At 35.3% G+C, this 24,536-nt stretch overlaps 1 protein-coding gene across 2 annotated transcripts in view; it reads left to right on the forward strand.

Moving 5' to 3' along the window:
• Tll1 (tolloid like 1) overlaps window positions 1-24,536 on the forward strand; it is a 184,123-nt gene that overhangs the window by 109,819 nt on the left and 49,768 nt on the right. For both annotated transcript variants that reach the window (XM_087900744.1, XM_087900745.1), the window contains exons 8-10: window positions 2,809-2,933; window positions 12,850-12,965; window positions 23,951-24,053. In XM_087900744.1, coding sequence (XP_087756870.1) covers window positions 2,809-2,933; window positions 12,850-12,965; window positions 23,951-24,053 — 344 coding nt within the window. The remainder of the gene's footprint in view (window positions 1-2,808; window positions 2,934-12,849; window positions 12,966-23,950; window positions 24,054-24,536) is intronic.

The following is a 24,536-nucleotide window of genomic DNA, read 5'->3' on the forward strand; positions in this document are numbered from 1 at the left end:
TGGGCTGAAATTAAGAGGTATAAAATTTTATTATTAGGTTAGAAGTTGGAATAGAATTAAGTTTTCCACAGAAATATGTAAGAAATTGTTGTGTGGGTCTCAATTCAGACAAAACTTCTCTATTGTGGCTCTCAAGTGAATCATTCAGAATTAACCTGAGGTTTAGTTCTTTGGAATATGGGAGGGGCTGGAGAGTAGCCAAAATAACAAGAAAAATTCTTTCTTGTCTTCATAGATGATGTATCTTAAGTTTGAATTGTCTGACTTCCCTTAGTCTGTGGTTCGTGCATTGTTTGTAATGTCACCATGGAACAGCATACTATGGTTGCCTGTAGCCTGTTTCTCCCACGTTGTCCTACTCTTGCAAGCTTGGATATGCTTACCGTTGTAAAGCTATCCGATTCCTCTCTCTGCTGCTGTGACTGTGTGCACACTTGCACAAAGTGAAACCAACCTAAATCCCAGCATAGCAGCATGGAATGGGAAGAGTTCCACTACTCCTGAGAAGTAGTTGACAATCGATGGTTTGTTTGTTTGTTTGTTTGTTTTTCTTCCCACAGCGTGGCATCTGATAAGTTGTTCTTGGTAGAGAAGATGGCCCTAAACACAAATTCTGACAGTACTAACCAGACAACTGAGAACATGAAATTGAGAACAAATACTAGAGAGTCAGGTTTGGTAGAATTTGGAGAAGGAATGGTTGTGAATTTGGTCAAATCATATTGTTTACATGCATTAAATTCTCAAACAACAAAATTCATCTTATCACTTTTCATTAAAAATCTATATTTTAAAAGGTCGTATTTATCCATTTGAAAGATAGTTATCTGATTGACCTAGTTCATAAGATTTTAGTCTCAATCTGTAAAGAGATTGTTTCATAGCATATTTAAACAAATAATTTCATGAAATGACAATTTTGGCACCTCAAAAGTATTTGAAGTTACTGTTTTTAATTATGTCAAAACTATATAATAAAAATTTATCATTTCACCCATTTTAAGGTGTTTGCTTTAATAGTGTTAAATGTATTCACTGTTATAAAACACATCCCCAGTATGTTTTATGTCTCAAAATAGAAATGGTGGTGCCTATTAGACAGCCCTGCTTCCCCTTTTTGTTTACCCTCCCAGCTCCTTGAGTATTGTTTTATTTCCAAATTCTGTGAATTCAACTATTTTGGATATTTTCTTTAATGAATCACATGTTCTCGTCTGTTTGTGACCACCATGTTACATTTGGGATTATTTCTTTCAGATTTACTGCAGCATGGTTTATTTCCATGACACTGATGAATAATATTGTTGTGTGTGTGTGTGTGTGTGTGTGTGTGTGTGTGTTGCATGCACCTGTGTGTGTGCATGTGTGTCTGTGTGTTTCTCTTCATGTATTTGTCTGTGTGTGCATGTGAATGTGTGTTTGTGTATTCGTCTGTATTTCTGTGTGTGGATGAACATAGACATACACATCAGAGGACACTTGGGCACTAGGTCCCTGGAGTTGCTTCCACTTTCTGGTGGCCTACGTAGCACTGTGATGAGCAGGATCCACAGATATATCTGAGAGGGGTTGCTTCCCATTGCTTCCTCTGTCATCCCAGGAAGCTGTAATGTAAAGTCACATTTTAGTTTGACTTTTAGGTTTCGATTTCCACCATTTTGTAATCCCACTAACTGGGCAAAGCTTTCCATCCTTTGGGCCTCCCAAGAGCCTTTTAGTTTGTGTTGTCTTGCTAGCAAGAGTCAAGCCAAAGGTGGAAGGACACTGTACTGTGATTCTACCCTCTCACAGTAGAATGGCTTCACAAAGGCAGAACTCCAGTTTGTTTAATTTACTGTTATAAATTCAGGCCTAGAACTCTGCTTAATAAATGTTTTCTAATGGAAGGACTAAATGGAGCCAAAAATACTGTTCTGTGACCTGCAATTCAAGAGCAATATGTTCAGCTTCATACTTTGGAATGGAATATCTCTTTGCTTATCCCAACTTAAAATATTTTTATATTTTCATTAATTAATTTAATAGATTTTATACCAAGTAAAAAATCTCTATTCTGATTTTTTCCTTAAAAATTTATGTATACATTCAAGTCTTCTAATCATTTTGAAGGCTTTTCCAGTCCATTCACCATTTCTTCTGGGTTGTAAATGCGTGTTTTACATCACAAAATTAGAATATATTTTCAGTGCATATTTGGAAAATAGCTAGTTTTCACCACAACTTTGAGTCCAAAAGGATTCTGTAGCTAATGTTTAATAAGTCATCAGTAACTTTTTATGTATTGATTTTATCTTGATAAATAATATGTGCATTTGATTTACATGCTATCTATAATTGATTACTCTGTTTGTTCTTATTCTTTCAACATAAACTGCAGTAATGTTTAGAACCCAGGAAGAATTATCTTTGGTTAGTTTAATTAAAATTTTACTTTAACTTTTGGCTCTTGAATTTTTTTAGTAATCTCATTTTTTTTTTCAATCTGGTGATCTAAAAGATTCTTGGATCAATATGGGGAAATAAAATAAAAGTCACAATGTCCTTTGTGTGTTATTGTCAAATAAACCTTATTTTTAAAAACATATAACACACATCTAAACAAAATGTACTCCTGATTTTCTAGAAGTTGAATCCATTTTTACACACTTTCCCTGCTCTGATTAGAGTGTTTTGAAAACCTCACATTCTGCCTTAAGTTCAGCCTGTTATAACTACTGATGAAATTTAGAAGCAGTGACCACTCTGTTTGTTATGTCTACATTACTTCTAATTTGGTGACTTAGGTATGGTTTGCTTCTGCTTTTCCAGGGGGATGTTTCTGGACACCATACTCCCTTCCCGTGATGACAATGGCATTCGTCCTGCAATTGGTCAACGGACCCGGTTAAGCAAGGGAGACATTGCACAAGCAAGAAAGCTGTATCGCTGTCCAGGTACTGCACAACAAACACAGGAGATTTCTATGCATCCCCGAGCTTCTCCAGAGAATCGGGCCTTGATTTCCTCAACTGGTCTCTTGTCCATTTCTATTTTTGCTAATAACATGCACATTTCCAATTCAGCAACCTAAATGAGAAGAATGAGAATTTTAGAATGTTCTAATGGAAATAAGTTACCAGAAATCAAAAAGCACCAAACATAATTGCTTGCCATTACTAAATAGTCAGGCAATTTTGTAGTCAAATGCTGTGTCCGTGCCATTATTAAGAAGAATAGGCTTGCTTACACAATCAGGTTCTGGGAGATGGAAAGGGGGCTTGATAGGTAAAAGCACTTGCAGTACAAGCACAAAGACCTCAGCACCCACTTACATATCTAAGCAAGTGTCTGTAGCCCCAGCACTGAAGAACAAGAGACAGGTGGTTTCAAGCTTGCAGAACAACCAGCTGGTCCAGTCGGGAGTTCCTGATACAGTGAAAGACCTTTGATTCAAGGCGTCTTCCTTTGGGCATCATTATGTTTACATGCGTAGAACTCACATACGCATATGGATGCATCAATAGGTACTCCCCACATTGTCAGATTCTGAATGATCTATATTTGAAAGACCATCATCAGCAGGACATAAATTCAAATTTTTATTAGTAAGGATTTATAAATATATTCTGTAAAAGTAAATGTCAACCTTGTTACTAGGGATCTGTCAAATAAAATTAAATAGGATGGTTAATGAAAGTTCTTAATTTAGAATATCCTAATGGACAGGGCGTGGTGGTGTGCTCCTTTCTTCCCAGCACTCAAGAGGAGTTCCAGGCCATCCTAGTCTACAGAGTGAGTTCCAGGACAGACAGGGCAGTTACACAAAGAAACTCTGTCTCAAAAATCCAACCCCCACCAAAACAGTCCTAAAGGAATAATTCTTTTTTTTCAAAGTTTATTAAATTGTGAAAGTTTCCATTTCTGCCCCTCCTCCCAACACCCTCCCACTCCCCCTCACCCCCTCCTCCTCCCTCTCCATCCCTAAGAGCAGTCAGGGATTCCAGCCCCATGTGAAGTCCAAGTTCCTCCCCCCTCCCTCCAGGTCCAGGAAGGTGAGTATCCAAACACACTGGATCCCAAAAATCCAGTATATGCAGAGGAAACAAGTCCCAGTGTCATTGTCAATGGCTTTGCAGAAAGACTCCGGGCCAGCCACATTCAGAGAATCCGGCCACATTCAGAAAATCTGGTTGGATCACATGCTCGTTCAGTCCCAGTCCAACTGGCCTTGGCAAACTCTCAGCAGACCAGTCCCCTTGTATCAGTGGGTGATCGCACCCCTCGCGGTCCTGAGTTTTTTCTTCATGTTCTTCCTCCTTCTGCTCCTCATCTGGACCATGGGGGTCTCAGTCCGGTGCTCCAATGTGTGTTTCCGTCTCTATCGCCATCCATCGTCTGATGAAGGATCTATGGTGATAAGCAAAATCTTCATCAGTATGGTTATAGGCCAAGGCCGGTTTAGGCACCCTCTCCTCTGTCCAGAGAACAATCTGGGGATCTCTCCTTGGGCCTGGGATCCCATTTATAATCAAGTCTCTTGCAAACCCTAAAATGACTCCCTTAGTTGAGATACATTCTTCCCTGATCCCATATCCATCCTTCCTCCCTCCCCCAATCTCAGTCCCCCGAGTTTTCCCCATTCCTCCCCTACTCCCTTCTCTCTAACCCTCTCCCCTTCCAACAACCCTCCCACCCCCCCATGCACCCGAGGTTACCTGGGACTCTTGTCTATTTCCAATCTCCAGGAGGATAAGTTCATGATTTTCTTCAGGTTCACCTTCTTATTTAGCTTCTCTAGGATCTCGAATCATAGGCTCAAAGACCTTTAATTATGGCTAGAACCCACTTATGAGTGAATATATACTGTATTTTTCTTTTTGGGTCTGGCTTACCTCACTACGTAAAGCGTTTTCTATGTCCATCCATTTGCATGCAAAATTCAAGATGTCATTGTTTTTTACCGCTGAGTAAAACTCTAGTGTATATATTTTCCACACCTTCTTTAACCATTCTTCTATTGAGGGGCACCTAGGCTGTTTCCAGGTTCTGGCTATTACAAATAGTGCTGCTATGAACATAGTTGAACAAATGCTTTTGTGGTATGATAGGGCATCTCTTGGGTATATTCCCAAGAGTGGAATTGCTGGGTCTTGTCAGTTTCCTGAGAAACCGCCACACTGATTTCCACAGTGGCTGCACAAGTTTGCATTCCCACCAACAATGGATGAATGCTCCCCTCACTCCACATCCTCTCCAGCATAGGCTATCATTGGTGTTTTTGACTTTAGCTAATCTGACCGGTGTAAAATGGTATCTCACAGTTGTTTTGATTTGCATTTCCCTGATTGCTAAGGATGTTGAGCATGACCTTAAGTGTCTTTTGGCCATTTGGAGTTCTTCTGTTGAGAATTCTCTGTTCAGATCAGCACCCCATTTTTTAATTGGGTTAATTAGAGTTTTATTGTCTAGTTTCTTGAGTTCTTTGTATATTTTGGAGATCAGACCTTTGTCTGATGATAGGTTGGTGAAGATCTTCTCCCAGTCAGAAGGTAGCCTTTTTGTCTTACTGATGGTGTCCTTTGCTTTACAGAAGCTTCTCAGTTTCAGGAGGTCCCATTTATTCATTGATTCTCTTATTGTCTATGCTACTGGGGTTCTACTTAGGAAGTGGCCTCCTGTGCCTATATCTTGTAGACTATTTCCCACTTTCTCTTCTATCTGGTTCAAAGTGGTCCAATAATATTGAGGTCTTTAATCCATTTGGACTTGATTTTTGTGCATGGTGATAGATATGGATCTGCTTTCATTCTTCTACAGGTTGACATCCAGTTATGCCAGCACCATTTGTTAAAGATGCTTTCCTTCTTCCATTGCATACCTTTAGCCCCCTTGTCGAAAATCAAGTGTTCATAGGTTTGTGGGTTAATATCTGGGTCTTCTATTAGATTCCATAGGTCGACTTCTCTGTTTTTATGCCAGTACCAAGCTGTTTTCAATACTGTAGCTGTGTAATAGAGTTTGAAGTCAGGGATGGTTATACTTCCAGAAGTTCCTTTATTTTATAAGATTGTTTTGGCTATCCTGGGTTTTTTGTTTTTCCATATAAACTTGATTATTGTTCTCTCGAGGTCTGTGAAGAAGTTTGGTGGGATTTTGATGGGGATTGCATTGAATCTATAGATTGCTTTTGGTAAAATTGCCATTTTTACTATGTTGATCCTCCCAATCCAAGAGCAAGGGAGATCTTTCCATTTTCTGGTATCCTCCTCTATTTCTTTCTTCAAAGACTTAAAGTTCTTGTCAAATAGGTCTTTCACGTCCTTGGTCAGAGTTATCCCAAGATATCTTATGCTATTTGTGGCTATCGTGAAAGGTGAAGTTTCTCTGATTTCCCTCCCTGCTTCTTTATTCTTTGTGTATAGGAGGGCAACTGATTTTTTGGAGTTGATCTTGTATCCTGCCACATTACTAAAGGTGTTTATCAGCTGTAGGAGTTCTTTGGTAGAGTTTTTGGGGTCGCTCATGTATACTATCATATCATCTGCAAATAACGAGAGTTTATTCTTATTAGTGCCTTAATGGAATAAGAAAAGAAACCCTGTAGTCCAAATGGAAAGCATTTGGATTGCATATACCTCTTGTGCATCTCAGCTTAGTCTCTGACTTGTCAAAGAAAAAGCTTTTATAAGATTCTTTGCTGAAGCTTCTTTTACTACAGTAGAGATTTTTTGAATATAATTCTGAAGTTTGGACTGATAAGTAAACTTATAAATGGCCACAGAGGTACTAATAAATTTTCAGAAAATCGAGAATATAATAGACACATTAATCAAAATTTTAGTACAATGCTTTTTCAAAAACTATTCATATACTAAATATTTGTGGGTTCTTACACTAAATCAGTCATGAAATATGGAGTTGATTGTGGATCCTTTCTTTCTAGGAAATAAGAGAATGAAAGTTGGTTCATTTTCAAAAATTAAAACGTGTTCATGGACATACGGCACAGACACTTTGAATAGATTAAAATCTAGAGTACAATAGAAAGGAAATATACACCTAGAGTACAAGCAAGAAAAAAGTGAAGCAGTTGAATAATCTCAGGGAATGACTAGGAAGCTTATAATTCAGTATCGATGATGACATTAATTCACTGATTTGAGACAATAGATTTTACTAGACCTTTTATAAGACAAGAGACTTCATTTGTTGAAATCAAATTTTCTGGAGAAAAATTTTAAAAATATTCCTTAAAATTTTATTGTAATAGCTGTCTAATAAATCTAGGCCTATTAGATGTTCATGAGATTTATATAGTAACAATTTAAACCTGTACTTAAAACCTGTAAATCTTAATGATTCAATGTTGAAAATAAACTTTAATATTTTTGAATATAAACTATCTCTTTGCTTATTGATTCTCATGTATGCTGAAAATCATTCTACTTAATGTCATTAATTAGCTTGTTTCATGATACTTATGTTAGATTCATATTTAAATAAATACATTTTAAAATGTGTTAAATCTTGTAGCACAGGTCTGGAATGCCAGGTATTAGGAGTCCCAGAAAAGAGAATCATAAAGTCAGAATGTGTCTCGCCAACAGGATAAGTTCAATGTCCACTTGGGAAGCTTGGTGAAACATCCATCTAAAAGAAGATGAAAGTTGGGGATTTATTGTGGTGGTAGAGGAATACTAATATGTCAAGGTCCGAGACTTAGTCCTTAATACTGAAATAAACTGATAAATGTGTAAATGGGCATCACACATGTGTATACAGCATGACTTTATTTTTATGTTTGTCACTAATTTCATAGCAAAGATTTTGGAAGACAATGACACCAATGTGACAGAAACACATGAACAAACCTCATTAGTCCTGTGACATTTGATATATTATACAATTAAAATCAATAAAAATGGGCACTTTCTGTATGAAACTACTTTGGTTATTTCTCTAGATAACATGCATGTATATGTCACACTTGAAATCACATGAAAGGTACATTTGAAAGTAGATTTATAGATACATCATTAAGAATTGGAGAAATATTGATGACACAATGGTTATCAGCCTTTCATTCTTACTTATTTCAGTTATTCATATTCTTATGAATTATAATTAGATGTAGCTTTCACCTGTGAGTTCATTAGAGAAAACTTCATAAATGAACTAAAACTGATAGTGTTAATTAATGCAGTAACATCAATTACTCGTTCATGCAAGCTCGTGATCCATGAGAAAGCTATTATGGGTTTTTAGGGACTGTGAAAAGTGAGATGTTCTTTACAGCTCTTGTGTCACACAGGACAAGATATGTGTCAAATTGCACAATCCTACTGAGTTTACCTTATTCTTACTCTTTTATTAAAATTGTGTTGGTGAACAAATACAGTAATTGGATGCTTGGATACACAAGGCTGTGGCTTTTATAGGCTGTGATAATTGTACTCTCTTCCAAAAGGAAGAGTTTCTAGTGAGCTTGTTATAAACACTATTACTTCCTCCTAAAGAAACAGAAAATAGCTTAAAATATTAAAATAGTATACACAATGTATATACTGTTAATTTTTTTAAATAAGTATCTAATTTTATATGAATAATGAATATATATTGAAAACATTTCTTGCAATCCATTATTACATTTACACACACACATGATTATTGCCTAAAATACATTGAAAAAACTTACGATTATCATTCCTTTTCTCCTGCTATTTCATGGGTGCATTTATTCTTCTACCCAGCACACTTCATTCAGTGAACAGTAGCACACCCCATCTCATAGCCCAAGCCAGAATGCTAGAGAGATCCCACTTTCCTTCTTCCTCTCTGCTTCTGTGTAGTAATCTGGCTCTTGGATTCCTGCTTTCTCGAGTGCCTCTGTGCAATCACATCTGGGCATGAACCTCTTTTATTGCATTAATAGTAGACAGTCTTCAGTTGACTTTTCCCCATTCTCTATTCTCTTTGCCTCTTTTGACTCCAACAATGCTGTCCAAGTGATATTCAAAATGCAAATCTTTCTTCTCACATTTTTAAGACAAGTTTAACTTCCCTTTCAAGTAATCATCTTCCAGACTTGTCCTGTTTCTCTTTTCAACCTTTTCTAAGGCATTGCTCTACAGCCTTCCCTCTCACCATTTCCTTCTTCTCTTAGAATCATGATGCCATTTGCTCTGCATCTTAATTCATTTGGAACATTGAAAATTTCCACTCTTATGTCTTCCACCTTCCTAGTTAAACACTCCCTGTTCTCCATTCCCCCAAGGTTGCAAAACCACTGATCATTGCCCTTTTATCTTACTCTCATAATTGTTCTTTATCTGTTACAACCCACACTAGACTATAAGATCTCCCCGGAACTCAATGACATTAAAACGTGCTATAAATTAGGTGCTCAATTGATAAAATGAATAAACCAGATTCGACATGTGAAAACTAGTGTGCCAGATGTTGAAGACAAAGGGAAGAAAATATGAATGTGTGTGCGTGTGTGTGTGTGCGCGTGTGTGTGAGTATGTGTGTGTGTGTAAAACTGCATGGAATTGCATGGAAAGGGAATCTCATGGGTGAACAAGTGAAAACATGGTCTCTTGTTGACAACCTCAAACTATGTTCATTGCCAAGGATGATGCAAGCTTTGATCCTCCTGCCTCCCTCATCCATGTTCTGGGACTACACCCATGTAGTGACCCACCTGGTTATGTGGGCAGGACTTCAAGAATTCAAGGCAAGCACTCTATTGACTGAACTATATATGTAGTAACTACCATTTTTTTGAGAAACATTTAAAAAAAGAACTCCAAAATTTGAAGTTTGCAGGAAAATGAAATGGAGAATTGTAATGCATTAAGGGACCCTAAGTCGTTAAATATATTTTTGTTGTATAGATACTTATGCCTTCATACCCTGAGTAAAACTATAAATTTATTCCTAAAAAATTTGGAGAAGGGGAATTTTTGATATTTGTTGGAAACTTTAGACATTTGACAGGACAAATATTTGTAGATGATTAAGAAGTTCATCATAAATTTAGCCTCATTATTAAAACGATGAGGCTGTAGTTTCTTAAAAATACTCCATTTTATATCATAAAATTGGAATATTTTTTGGAACACTAATCATAAGAATTATCTTTGGGGGGATTTTGTCCAGGTTTTTAATCTTAACTACTTGAGATGCTGAGACAGGAGGATTGCCAGTTCAAATCTTTTCTGGGTCAGCCTGGACACAAGTTTTTAAAAGAGAAAGGCTGGGATCTTTCTGTTTGCCTTGTGTACACAATGCCTCAGGTTCAAGCTCTAGCATTATAAGCAACAACAAGAATTTATCTCATTATACTTCATACTTTCATTTCCCCAACTATTATTGAGGGAGTTGTTGTAATCTTCACCTATACATTCATGCTCCTATCCCTCAGTCTTCCTAATTGAAGGTAGAAGTATTTCAGGATTAAAAAAAGTCATGCCATTATCTTTGACCGTAACAAAGCCATATGAAATTTGATTAGAATCATATATGCTTTAAAGGGCAAGAAATCTGATTGAAAGCTCTTAAAATTTGTTTTTATTTTAAGATTACTAAGTAACAAGATTGGAATTAAAATTTCCCTGTCATTCCTGTGTTTGCTGTTAATGGACAAGCATTTGAATAAATCATACCATCTGTCACTGTCGTTTCCCACCTCACCCCCCAGGTTTTAAATGATGCTATTTTGAGAGAGGGTGTCACTCTGTAGGTTAGGCTGGCCTCCAAACCAAGGTACTTTTTCTGCCTCAGGCTCGAGAGAGCTGAGATTGCAGATGTGAGCTCCCATACCTAGCCAAAGTTTGATTTCTATATTTGAGCATAAATCAATCAAGGGTGTGGTAGGTTGAGACTGTGAGCAAGAGACAATGATGTTTTTTGAAAAACACTCTCAAATGCTGAGTAAAGCTTCAGTTGAAAAACTTTTGAATTTTTTACATTGTAATCAAGCTGTTATTTATAGAGTGATAGTTTTAAAATTATGTTATATTTTGGTTTTTACTTTAGGAGAATCTAATTTTAGTAAGAACAGTATAGTTTGTAAAGATTTGTGAATCAGATATTTTATTGTTTTAATTCTACTATAGGAAATGCAATCTGAATTTCATTTTGGCTAAGAGAGGCTTTAATTTCTCATAGAATTTCTTTATAAAAAGTGGAAAAATATATTTTTTTCATGAAACACATTCAACTACCCCATTATTAATTAACATCTAAACATATCTTTCTTCGAAGTATGTGTTATAATATCAATAAAGTCTTCTAAATCTCTTTGTAACAGCACATATTGAGGACCATGATCATTCAGTAACTTTGTTAAATTATGTGCTTCTGATCTTGAGTATTTCATTTTATTCTCTGGTTCTTTATATCTGTCTTCTTCATAAGAATAAGCATTGCTCACTCTTACTTTGTTGTGCAAACTTAGTGTCCATTTTTCTGATGATATATTTATATCATCTCAGACTGTTTTTATAGCTCTGTTATACGTTTCCAGAGTCATTATCTTTTTTTATTTAACACAAGATATGCAGAGTCATTAATAATTGATTGAGTATTTGATGAGATGAGAGTTCACATGCTGAGAGTTATGCGTCAGATCCAGAGAATATCTCTGTTTTGAGTGCAATATTCTTCACATGGGAAAACACTTTGTTTTCAGATGATTAAATGAAGCTTGTGAAGATAACTGGCTGAAGTAGTGAAGAAATTCTTAAAGATTCAGAATCAGGGGGCATTGCATTGCAAAAGTTATGGAAAACTAATGGAATTGTGTCCATTGGGCTACAACAAGCCTTGAGACCCTGTAGCTGACAATTTGCAATTCCAGGTGACTGATGCTTAGTTCCAAAAATAATACAAACTTAGAAAGAGAAAATTATATTGTCATTCTTCTAGAAATCTTTACATGTTAGTGAAGAAAAGAAAAACAAAAACAGAGTAATTACATGTATAAAACATTGTAGAAAACAGGTACTTTCCATGATAGTCTTTAAAGATGTTTTTATTTTAGGTATATGAGTGTTTTACCTACATGTATGTCTCTTGAATGTGAATGCTTGGTACTCACAAAGACCTGACCTATAGATCAGAGAATTATGAGCCACAGTGTGGGTGCTGGGGACTAAACGTAGGACCTCTGCACAAATAACAATTGTTCTTAATCACTGAGCCATTGTTCCTGCCTCTTCATAATATTTTTATTTTCTTATTATGAATTATTGTATGTGACATTTTATATCATCTTTATTGGGATATTTATTCATTATCACAAGAATTTTTAAATTTCAAATTTTAAATAGAAATTTTGCTATGAAATTGCCATTTAAATTTGCTACACTTCACTGTTAAATATAGAATTCATTCACATTGATTATATTAGTGAGAAAGAAAGGAAAGTTTCTTGAGGTTGCAGGAACGCAGAAGTAGGTCTTCTCTAGCCTGAATAAATATAGATGCCCTTGAAGTTGTCTGCTGTAAGAATGAATGAGATGTGTTCCCATGAAGGCAATTTTATATGTGCTAAATTATTTATCACCTCTAGTCTTGTTTTATGGATATCTTTAGTGACACCAGTAAGCTTACTGAAGTTCTCTAAGAGAGACATAAAAAGCAATTCATTTATAAGGGTAGTCAGTCTGGGTGAGGCATTCCTGAAGTTCCAGGACTCAGAAGACTGCAGTTTGAAGAGTCATAGAAGTCAGCACTCTTACAGAAAGAAAATAAGAAAGAAAAGGAAAAGAAATAAAAATATACATTACTATCTAATACTCTATTAATTATGTTCATGGCTTCCATAATGATTGGTAAATAATTTCATGCCTTTTTTTCCTTCAGCATGTGGAGAAACCCTACAAGAGTCCAGTGGCAACCTTTCCTCCCCAGGATTCCCAAATGGCTACCCTTCTTATACACACTGCATCTGGAGAGTATCTGTGACGCCAGGAGAAAAGGTAGCTGATACCCTCAGGAGTCCCCTTCAGTCTCCTCTAAGTAAAACATTTCACAAGTTTTAAACTATATTTTGCTTATTGTTTATTTACTGTTATTGCTCATTATTATTATTATTATTATTATTATTATTATGAATTTGCTGTGCTGAAGATTGAGCTCAGAGCCTTTAGCAATGAGATGCATCTATGGCTTCTCTTCATTTTTGATTTTGAGATGTGTCTTTGCAAGTTGCCCAGCCTGTCTTTAAACTTCCTCTGTAGCCCAAGCCAGCTTTTAATTTTTAATCCTTTTCCCCCAGTCTGTCACACAAGGATTACAACTAGTATTGCATTATCAGGCCCGGTTTTATTTTTGTTTCATTCTTCAAATATTTAGTTAAAATGGAAATGGCCCATATTTGAAATTTGGAAAACCTTAATTTAAAATATATTGAATGCTTTAGAATAGTTAATAGTATATGAATCATATAATCAGAGACAATGAAATTGACTTGAAAACTATAGGACAGTTAAATTCCTGTCTTTTAAAATTTTAAAAATGTGTCCAAGTTAGTATAAATGTATATTTTGAACATCATGTTCATACTTATATTGTGTAAATATAGTTGCTTTATAAACCTTTTATTATTTTTTAAACAAAGAAAACTCACGTTCAAATGACCTTCATCTGCGAGAACTTCTCAATAATTATTTTTATAGGACAGATAAGGAAAATATCTTATCTACATGGAAAGAAAACATTTACGTCAATATTATTACAGACAGTGAAGAAAGGAGTCCTATTTCCCCAAGTCACCTGAAATTAGGAGCAGAAAAATCCCACTCAAGTTACTAAAGCAAATTTCAGATGCTTCTGTGTGTGTGTGTGTGTGTGTGTGTGTGTGTGTGCCCATACTGTGTGTCTATGTGTACTATAGGAATACAACCTGCTAAATGTGCATTTGACCCAAAGAATAATTTTATTAATGATTTTTAAACAACAATAAGCCTGAAACAAAGAAATCAGAGAGAAGATACTTCCCAATTATTATTATAAATTCCATTCTTAAGAAAATTTAAAAATTATTCCTTTTCAGATAGGTAAAATTCAAAATTGTTGTTTACTTACACTTCTTTACAAATATTGTTCTTGGGAAATTATAACATGCATAGTCTCGGCAAAAGAATGAAAATAAATGTGTAAAAATAAAAAAAGAAAGCAAGTGTTATTTGTTATATTAGTTCTGTTAGGTTATCGAATTAAAGATAGGTAAGAAATGGAGTCGCTGAACCTATTGGTTCCTGGATTCTCTGTTAATAGCAAACTTCATGCCTTTATATTATAATATTTACATTATTATTGTGATAATAATGGCTGTAATTGTCCCAATAATGTCACAATAATTTAATATTAACAAATATATATTCATGGTAGTCTTTAATTTCTATGAATTTTTGTTTGAATTTGACCCTTTAATTCACATGGAATTACTTAAACTCCAATTAGGATTCATGTAATACTGTTGCACTTTGACTCTTCCTAAAGATGTTTGGCAGTCATAAGGAATGGGATGGATATGGAGCTGTCCAGGGTCTTGTGATAGTCCCAGAGAAAAATAAAAGCAATTTTTACTTGAAAAAAGTTACTGACCGGTTACATGAACGCCTTTATAGCTCATATACTTATTTATACTTTAATAATTGCATGCTTGTTGCAATAAATTTAAACATTTCTCAATTTACTTTCTGTGTAGGTTATTTGAATAAGCCCCATTCTACGTTACAAACACCATAGTTTTAACTATTTTCTTTGTAACTTTGTGGGATAGTTTTGCCAAGTAGCTTTGGCTGGCCTGGCATTCATTGTGTATCATAGGCTAGCCTTGACATCACGGAAATCCCCTGGCTCTGCCTCTCAAATGCTGCAATCATATGTCTGAATCATCAAACTGACCATAGTTTTTAAAAAAGATCTTGTTGAATTTGAAAAGATTTGGATCAATAGTAATAAAACTCATCAAATTACAATAATGAATAACTGACATTTCCCCCCTCAAATCCTGCTGAAAGATGTCATCCCCTTAGTATTCAGAACTGATTCACCGATCTTGTCTGATTACTAATAAATCTATTTTCTTAAAACATTCAGTAGAAACCAGCAAATGTAATATCTTTTATCTTATTTTTTATATTATTTGTGATAACTGGTCAATACATTAAATTGTTGCAAGTGACCAATGAAGAATATTAATTTATTTTCCGACCTTGTATGATTATTTTCTTATGATATGTGATGTTATACCTTCTGAACTGATGTTTATATCAGTCATTTTGAGAATATTTTATCCAATACAAATAAAGGAGACTGTAGTGGCTTTCATGTCTACTTCGTCTTAATTCCAGCAACCAATAGCGTCATTATTATGTTAAAATAATTTTGTCTCATGATTTTTTTCCAAACCTAAAATTTTGAAACACCATTTATTTTCTAATTATACAATGTGATGTCAACATTCTGTTCTTATTGATTTCTGTTTTAATCCTCATTCAGTGAAATAGTTTCCGGCTGGTGTGACCATCATCAAGACCAATATTTATAAAGAATAATCTCTGCTTTAAAAACACATCTGGTCCAGTGCTGTACGCAAGCACTTCTTTTCATTTGTCTTTTTAATCATATGGCTAACATTCTCTTCTGTTGTTTGTAGCCTATTTGATAATACAGATGTGCCAGTGTTTATAATTGTTTTGTAATTACCCTAATTGCTCTTTAAAGTTTTATATTTTGGTTTTCTTCAAGTGAAGTAATCTTGTTTTATTCTTTTAAAAATATTTAGGTCATGTTATTGTACTTATATGTAGACTATTGCAAGATTTGAATATTGTATCTTTATGATAGATTTATCTGATTTTACTATATAGGTGATTTTTATCTCTAGTTAGGGTTCAGTGTAAAACTCTGTTTAAAGCCAGGCATGATAGGGTATACCTTTAATCCCAGCATTTGGAGGCAGAGTACAATGCCAACCTGGTCTACATAGTGAGTTAAAAAACAGTCCAGGTTATGTAAAGAGACCCTATCTTAAAACCCAAATAAGTAGTAAACAAACAAATAAATAGAATTTTAAAGCCCTTTGGTCTGATACCAATAACCTACACTTTCTTTTGACTAATTGTTGTTATATACATGTCCTGTTTTATGTAGTCAATTGTCTTATAAACTCAGCATGATGACATTTTCCCATAGCGCCAATTCTAATAATTTATAATTTTTGTGAATTACATGTGTGTGCTCTCCCACTTTGCTTTTGCTTTTCTGTTCCTTCTTATATATGCATTTTATTTCTTTCCTCACAGCTTTGAGGGTTATAAATCCATATTCTCTTATTTGATGCCTTTATTCTCCAAGCCTTATTTTCTTTACAAGATTAGATTTAAATGACACACGTTCCCCTCTCCAGCTATGACTCTCACTTTCCAGTTAACTGGGACTATTCACATTGCATCTGTCCTATTTTTAATATTCTCATAGCTATTTTTTTCCTCATGTTAAAGAAAAATGTAAAAGATCAGGCAATATTTAAAGCAGAACTCCAGAGGTGTTCAAATAAAAAATGCTATTAATATGTAATGAAATTTAGAAACAGAAGACCTTGCTAAGTAACTCAAATAGACAGAATGGTACAGTGTTTTCTAGAATGACGCACTGTAGAGTTATATACAGTTTTCTCCAATATCATGCAAAAAATGTAATAGAATTCCAAACAAGTTTCCCAATAGACTCTTGTTAGCTAACAAGATCAAGTTTTTTCCCCCTAAAGTTTACTTAAGATGTGACATGTTGGCATAAGAAAGATAACACTGGCCAAATGTTAATTTTGCTGAGTAAATTATGTCTGAAGCTAGTAGACAAACATGAGGAAAATTCAGGAATCTGGAGTGGGTATGTGTATCATTGTCAAAAGAGTTTCTTGGATCGATTAACTAACAAAAAGGCCAAATTTATACCTGATGGCATTGACAACTTCTGATATCATCATATTATAAAGAAAATATTCAAATAAATTTTCAAAAATATTTTTCTGTCAATAATCCCAAAATAATTTACAAGAATGTGCCCACAGTTGTTTTGTCCAGTCAAACAAGAAAAATTAAAACAAACAATGTATAAGATGTTAGAATTTATATAATATATATTATTCTTTTGAAGAAAATATGTTTAAACTCAAAGAATTGTAACAAGCATTTAATTAGAAATTTAAAAAATGTAAAAATTATCTGTATAAGCTTTAAAATACAAATACAAATTAAAATGGATGCTTACAGCCCAGAAGCTCAAAAGAATGGTAGTGTTATTCAGGCACCAAAATTGTTAAAAGCTCTCAGTAAAGATAACAGAAGCAGTGGAAACCCATCAGAGTTACAAATGCAACGATCTGTTCATTACCACATAAAGTCAGTGGCTGTCACTGTATGAGGGAGATGCTCTTTGAATCTACAGTGATGTCTTGCACCTCATCTCTCAAACCTTCACAGACAGAAGAAAATTATGTTATCAACAGGGTTCACAGTCTAGGAATAAGAAGGCGAAGTAATCTCTATGGGGTATTTGGCAACTTCTAAAAGATGCAGTATCTACATTATCAGCAATAGCAGTCTTGGAATGTTGATCTATGTGCATTCTGATAGTGAAAACTTGGGAATGAAATAAAGCAAACAAACATGAATTTGAAGAAAACATTTATAATTTAATGAGACAATGAAATTGCCAGTTAAGCATCATATACTTAAATGGTTAAACTTTTAAATCTCATGTATTGGGGTCAAAATTACAGTTGGATGCCTGTCAAACTGTTGGACATTTTCAATGAGGAGCTAGTCCATCAATAGATTTCATTTTGTCCTTTTGATTTTCCGCATCACATACACATTATTTGTACATGTAAGGATACTCATTTTAAAATAAAGTCATAATTATGAAAGAATATGAAGACCACAATATTATAGGACTATACACTTAGAGTAGGAAGGATAACAAGTTGGATTTTATGTACATTTTCCACAAACAAAACCAAAGACTTTCAGCTCATAACTCTGTTCTAAGGATCCAGTGTCTCCAGGTAAATAGATCCCCATTCAGGTTAAGTTGATTCTTGGTGTTTTAACAGTTAAGCATGCACATTTCAGAATTTAGCTGCCAGGCAGAAGGCAATATTGATCTGTCTGTCATTTACAATAGACTGACCTTTGAACAAGGGCAAATTGCTTATGTCTCAAAAAGATTTCAATTGGTCCCCTCTTTCTGTATATCCCATTTCAAAGCCGCCATTCAAGTGTTCTCCTTTTGCAAACTTTTATTTTTAATCATCCATTTATGTTTTATACATTACAATGATTCACAGTCTACCAACTATATTGCCAGAGATAACATGTAAGTTTATCAACTGTCTATACCTTCATCTCTGATTCTATTCGAGTAGATCTATATTGTGATATGTAAAATCAAATTTCCTGTCAATAACTTTGTAATCTTGTGACCCAGTAATACCATTGCCAAATTTTGGAAAAGAACCGAGGAAAGCAAATGGAATTCATGGTGGGAGTATAGTAGCAATTAGATCTCATTGGAGGTCTGAAGGTGACTGTCGAGGCTAGTTTATAATAAAGTCTGGGATGAGAAGAATTTCAAGGGATGGGGAGGGGGATTAAGAAGAATCCAGGCAGACCTGTGTACTTTGAGGAATGGAAGCTAACACTGGGGAACTTTCTCAGGGCACAAAAGTCACTAATAACTACTATGTCTTTAGTTAGGAATAAACGTGTTTGAGATCATAAATATGAGTCAGCAAAGGGGCAACAGAGATCTTGAAATTCTGCCATTTATGAACTGATGGTAGCCAGGCTTTACTAAAATTGATGTGGCCACAGAGCACAAAAACCACTGGGGGAAAAAAAATCAAAAACCAAAGGACACTATATTCTGAAGCTACTCGTCCATCTAGGAAACAAAGAGCAATATTTTCCCCATAGAAGCTTGAGGGGAAGGCAGCATTTCTAGCGATTTCACAGTGTATAGAAGCTGTCAATTTGCTGGACAAAGAAGTGGAGAGGGGGGTGAAAGAGAGGTGTGAAAAAAATAGTTAATATCAGGCAACCCCAAATCAAAAATATAAAATCCAAATACTATTACACAATTTTAAGAAGAGTTATTTTTAATAACCCAATCTCTAATCCTTTCCCTCATCTGCCTTTTAGTTGACCTTTATAGAAAATTTGAGTGCCCAGAGGTCACCTAAATTGTATGGCAGAGACTTCAGTGAAGATCCCGAGGTCTCTTATCTATTCTTAGGTTCTTTAACACCCCTCAGTATAATAAGTTGATTTTCTTATGAAAATTAAAGTTAACATTTTAAGTGGTTCACAGAATAGTTGGCCTATGACAAATGAATTGATGCTTTTCTTTATTTATACTTAATTTCTTTCTATTTTATTGAAAATAAATTCTTCTTTCATACAATCCCAATCACAGTTTCCCATCCCACCACTCCTTCCAGCTCCTTACCACCACATCCCCTCTCCCCTGGATCCACTCCCTTCTTCATCTCCCTTTCAAAATGAACAGGCCTCCAAGAGACAACAACCAAACGCGACAGAAACACAGAAAGACAAGGCAAGTTCACTCCACAGTGCTGTCAGAGACTTTAATGAGCAAACTCAGTTGCAATTGGATCACTTTAACTTTGCAACTGAAACTCCTCATAGACTAGGAACCCTGAGAACTTCCTCTGGCTTTCTTCCTCTGTTCTATGTTCAGAAGAAGCTGTGGTTCATTTCAAATTGATGCTTATTACCACAAGGAGTGAAATAGTTATAGTAATTCAACATTCACTTATCATTCTTTGAAAGATACAATATGTTTACATAAACTAGTATAGTACAACACAAACCAGTATTTACCAAGTGCTTTGGATTTGCAATTCAACCATGGATTTTTCTAGCAGCATTAGGCAAAGGCCCAGATTTTACTTCTATAGTCATAGCCCTAAGATTTGATTGGAGAAAACCTATCTTTATTACATTTTCTACTTCTAAAGGATTCTATGTTTCATATTAGTGTCAGGCCGGTTTTGTTCCTCCACGGTGCTTGGCGCTTAGACTAGAAGATTAAAAACAAGATAGGAAACTCTTCTGTTCGGAATTATCCCCCACCCAGCTTTCTCTCTCTCTCTCTCTCTCTCTCTCTCTCTCTCTCTCTCTCTCTCTCTCTCTCTCTCTCTCTGTGTGTGTGTGTGTGTGTGTGTGTGAGTGTGTGTGAGGGCTTAATGCTTAGCAGGGCGCACTAAGATTTCACATAATAACTGTCTGTTAGTGGTCCAGGCACATTATTTTCAGTTTGGAGTCAAGGTTGAGGATAAGTGTATTTCAAATTTAGCTGATTTCTTTTTCTCATTAAGTAGGAATTTTCACACAATTATAAAATTTCCTCTTAAATTTACGAGAGGCCACACGGGAACCTCAGTTATCCCCTCTGTGTCTTACTCTACTTGTGCAGTCTCTGCTCTCATAGAGGAGTTCTCACGTGATCCTGTTGAACTAAATGCCTATCGGCTGCTGTCAAGAGACTATAATTGCAAAATGACATTATCGCTCCCCCCTCAATTTTTTTTTTTAGTAGGCACAAATAAAACATAAATTAAGGTGAAAAATCCCGAAACTACTCTCCAACTGTTTCTGAAGAATAGTCTAAAGTTCTGTTGGTGCAGAAATACACCAACGTTGGGAAGTTGGAATAATTAATTCAGAAGTATAGACTTTTTATAATCAAATATGAAAGGTGATTGAGAGAGAAAGAAAAGAATGATCAGAACTTTGCTCTTGAACATTTGTAGAAATTTTCAAAACATTTTTTCTAAATATTTGGGATAATAAAACTGATTAAAGCAGATGAAAACTGGAGGCAAGTGGGGAGTGCAAACTGGGAAGATTAAAAACAGAGGAATGAGTTTATTAAAACCAAGTTATGCCAGAGAATGGATTATAACTTTGAAACGCATTTACACTGCATAAAAATCTGGGGAGATTTTTATCGTTTAATAACCAATAATGACATGATAAGTTATGTAGGCAATGAAAACCAACTTTGAAATAAAATTTCATTAGCGATCATTATGATACCTAGACTTAAGTAAGACATATAGGTTTATTTCGAGGGACGTTGATTCTTCACACTGCAAAGGTGTGAGCTCAGTATGGGTTTTATGTAAGTAGTGTTTACGCTTTATTTTTTTGTATGTGTGAGATGTGTATGGGTGTTGTGTGTATGTTCACATGCATGTGAGACCAGGTAAGAGCATATGCACATGTGTACATGTATGTGGAAGTCAAAGGTTAATGTTAGGTGTCTTCTTCCATTGTTTTCCAGCTTAACAGTTGGATTATCTAGACAGCTTGGTCAAATGTTTCATATCTTTGCATCCCAGAAATCCTAGGATGGCAGGTGGGCTGCCATGGCTGCCTGACATTTAAGTGGGCACCAGAGGCCCAAACTCTAGCTCTCATGTTCTTGCTGCAAGTTCTTTACCCTATGTGCTTTCCCACAGCTCAGTGAGCAAATTTCTTCCTTTCTTTTCTTTCCTTCCTTTTCTCTAAAACAGTAGTTTTTGTTGCCTTTGGATATACAGAAGGAGGATTTTGGGATAATTTCGTGTTCAGATTTTAATTTCTTAAAGTTTCTTTGCTTTCTATAATGGTTGTAGCAATCCACATTCCCATCAGTATGCACAGATTTCCTTCTGTCAATTCATACCTATTCTCTTCATCTTCCTGTCTTTCTCAAAGAGTTATTCTAGTAGGTATGAAGTAGTCCTCACTGTGGTTTCAATTTGAATTTCTTGAATGAGTAGCGTTATGGATCATTTGTTAATATTTACTTATTTTTAGTGAAAACAGACAGATTGCTTTCATACAAAGCACTGATCAACACAGTTTCCCTTTCCCAAGCTCTCTAATGCTACCCACTCCACACCCACCAAAATCCACACTCTCTTCAGCTCTCTCTCATTGCAATACAACAGATATCTGAAATATTAATATTAATAATAATAACATAAGAAAAGGGAAGAACATATATTTTCATCAGAGTTGGCAGGCTGTTCTGGAATATAGATGTGGGAACGTTAATCTCTCCCTCTTTCTCTTATTCCTCCTGGTCTTCCCACACCTTCTTGTATCCAGCTTTTCCACTATCACCAAAAGGTACTTTGAATATTGTCACAGACCATAATTTTACAATAAGACATTTCAAATATTCATAATTTATTGTTTTGGCTAACATCCATTTCAGTTTCTAAAGAACAAAATTATTATAACTAAGTAGATACAGATAAAGTACTAGAGGACTGAAATGAGCTTTTGACAATATAAAATGATTTCCTAGTGAATTTGGCATCATAGAGGAACCTGAGTTCTGTTAATTCCATTCTACATTTCATACAATGAAGCAAAAATAAATAAGTTAATGGTTTGAAAAGTGAAGTCTCTTATAAATCCATGCGAAAATCATCTTTTCAGGAACTGTTCTCGAGTTACCTTTTTAAAAAGCAGTATAATTCTAATCAAAGAGAAGAATAAAGGGTCATGCACAAAGTCACCTGGCTCAGAAACCTTCGCATGTGTATTCTTGCATCTGGAGAACTGAAGTGCCATCTGCCTTTAATTACTCTCAGAGGGATAAATATGAATACTGGGGCTGTACTTAAACATTTCAACACACACAAAGCTATTATGCTCTGGGAATATAACACATGGTGTTTATTTTTAACGTAATTATAGTTGTCTTGGTCGTTGTCTTTGAAATAAATTATTAAAAAGAGATCGTTTGTGGAAAGTCTGAAATTATTCATGGTTCAAGTAATTTATCTTAGGAAAAATTCAAAATAAGCTTTTTGAACAAATGTTTCTATTTGTTTTAGGACGGCTCAAATTTACATCGATTTTGTGTTAATTGCTAAAATGCTTCCTATTCTCAATGATTAACATCGAGTTGTGGTTGCTATTATTACGTATTGATATGAATGCAGCTGGGAAATGGTTTTCTTGTTAAAGTACTCATTGGAGCTTGGGCGTCTAGACTACACAACGGAGTGCCCTGTCAGACAAAGCTATCACACATGCAGTCCCAGCAGAGGTGCCATGAGAGACCGGGGCAGTTGCTTCTCTCATCAGTCTAACTGACCTGGTAAAGTTCCAGGCTAATCAGAAGCCTTTACTCCAACAAAATCAGAAGATATCCAAAGACTGACCCTTGAGGTTGGCCTCTGATTTCTACACCTAGGCTCCACACATGCAATACCCATACACTTACATGCACTCATACATGTGAGTGTACATACACACAGGTGCAAACCATGCATTATTTGTAATAGCTAGAACCTGGAAACAACCTAGAGGCCCCTCAACCGAAGAATGGATAAAGAAGATGTGGTCCATTTACACAATGGAGTATTATTCAGTGGTAGAAAATAGTGACACCTTGAAATGGATGGATCTAGAAAAAAACATATTCAGTGAAGTAACCCAGACCCAGAGAGACAAGTAAATATGTACTCACTCATAAATGGCTTTTAAACACAAAGCAAAGAAAAAACAGCCTACAAATCACAAGCCCAGAGAACCTAGACAACAAAGAGGTCCCAAGAGAGACATATGTAGATCCAAATAGGAGGGCAAAAGTCAAGCTCTCCTGAGAAAATTGGGAGTGTGGGGGTCATGGGAGAGGTGAGAAAGGGAATGGAGCAGAGAAAAATGTATAGAGTAATAAAAACAATAAAATATTTTTTACTATAAAGGATTTGAATAAAAAAATGTGGTTACAAGATTTTAATGAAATTGACAATGTGCTGTGAATACAGAAAAAAAGAGGGGGGGAGTCTATTTTCATTACCTTGCATCTCCTGGAATCAAGTCACTATGGACTAAAAGCCACTTTTACTCTCTGTGTTTTGCAGATTGTCTTAAATTTTACCACAATGGACCTGTACAAGAGTAGTTTGTGCTGGTATGACTACATTGAAGTAAGAGACGGTTACTGGAGGAAGTCGCCTCTCCTTGGTAAGATTGACTCGTCTCCTCCGTGGCTGCATATATATTCCGTCCATAGTAGAGGCAGATGGTGTTTTCAAGAGTTGTCTGAGAATCTGACTCCATATGACTGCCCTTGTTTATATTTTTAATTATTTGGTTTGCTCAACCATACCAAAAGCTGCTCAAGGACAAATAGATAAGTAGATAGATTCACTGATTTAAAGTTACTTAAACATGGGATAGATTATTGGATCTGAACCCAATGATTAAACATAGCTTCCCAAAGATTATGTTTATTATGATTTGACACAGCATTTATTTCTACACTTAAGATTTAAGGATAACAGTTTTGATAGATTGCATATATATATATATATGGTCACGCTTGCATGTGCGCATGTGCATATGTATGTATATGTGTGTGCATCATCTCTTTCCTAAAGCAGCAGAGGGAATCATCAGGTACATGTATGGTAGCTGGCTTACTATGACAGGCAAGTGTGCTCCCAA

This window comes from Myodes glareolus, chromosome 23 (genome assembly GCF_982192425.1).
Source record: "Myodes glareolus chromosome 23, mMyoGla1.1, whole genome shotgun sequence".
In the NCBI taxonomy this organism is placed as follows: domain Eukaryota; kingdom Metazoa; phylum Chordata; class Mammalia; order Rodentia; family Cricetidae; genus Myodes; species Myodes glareolus.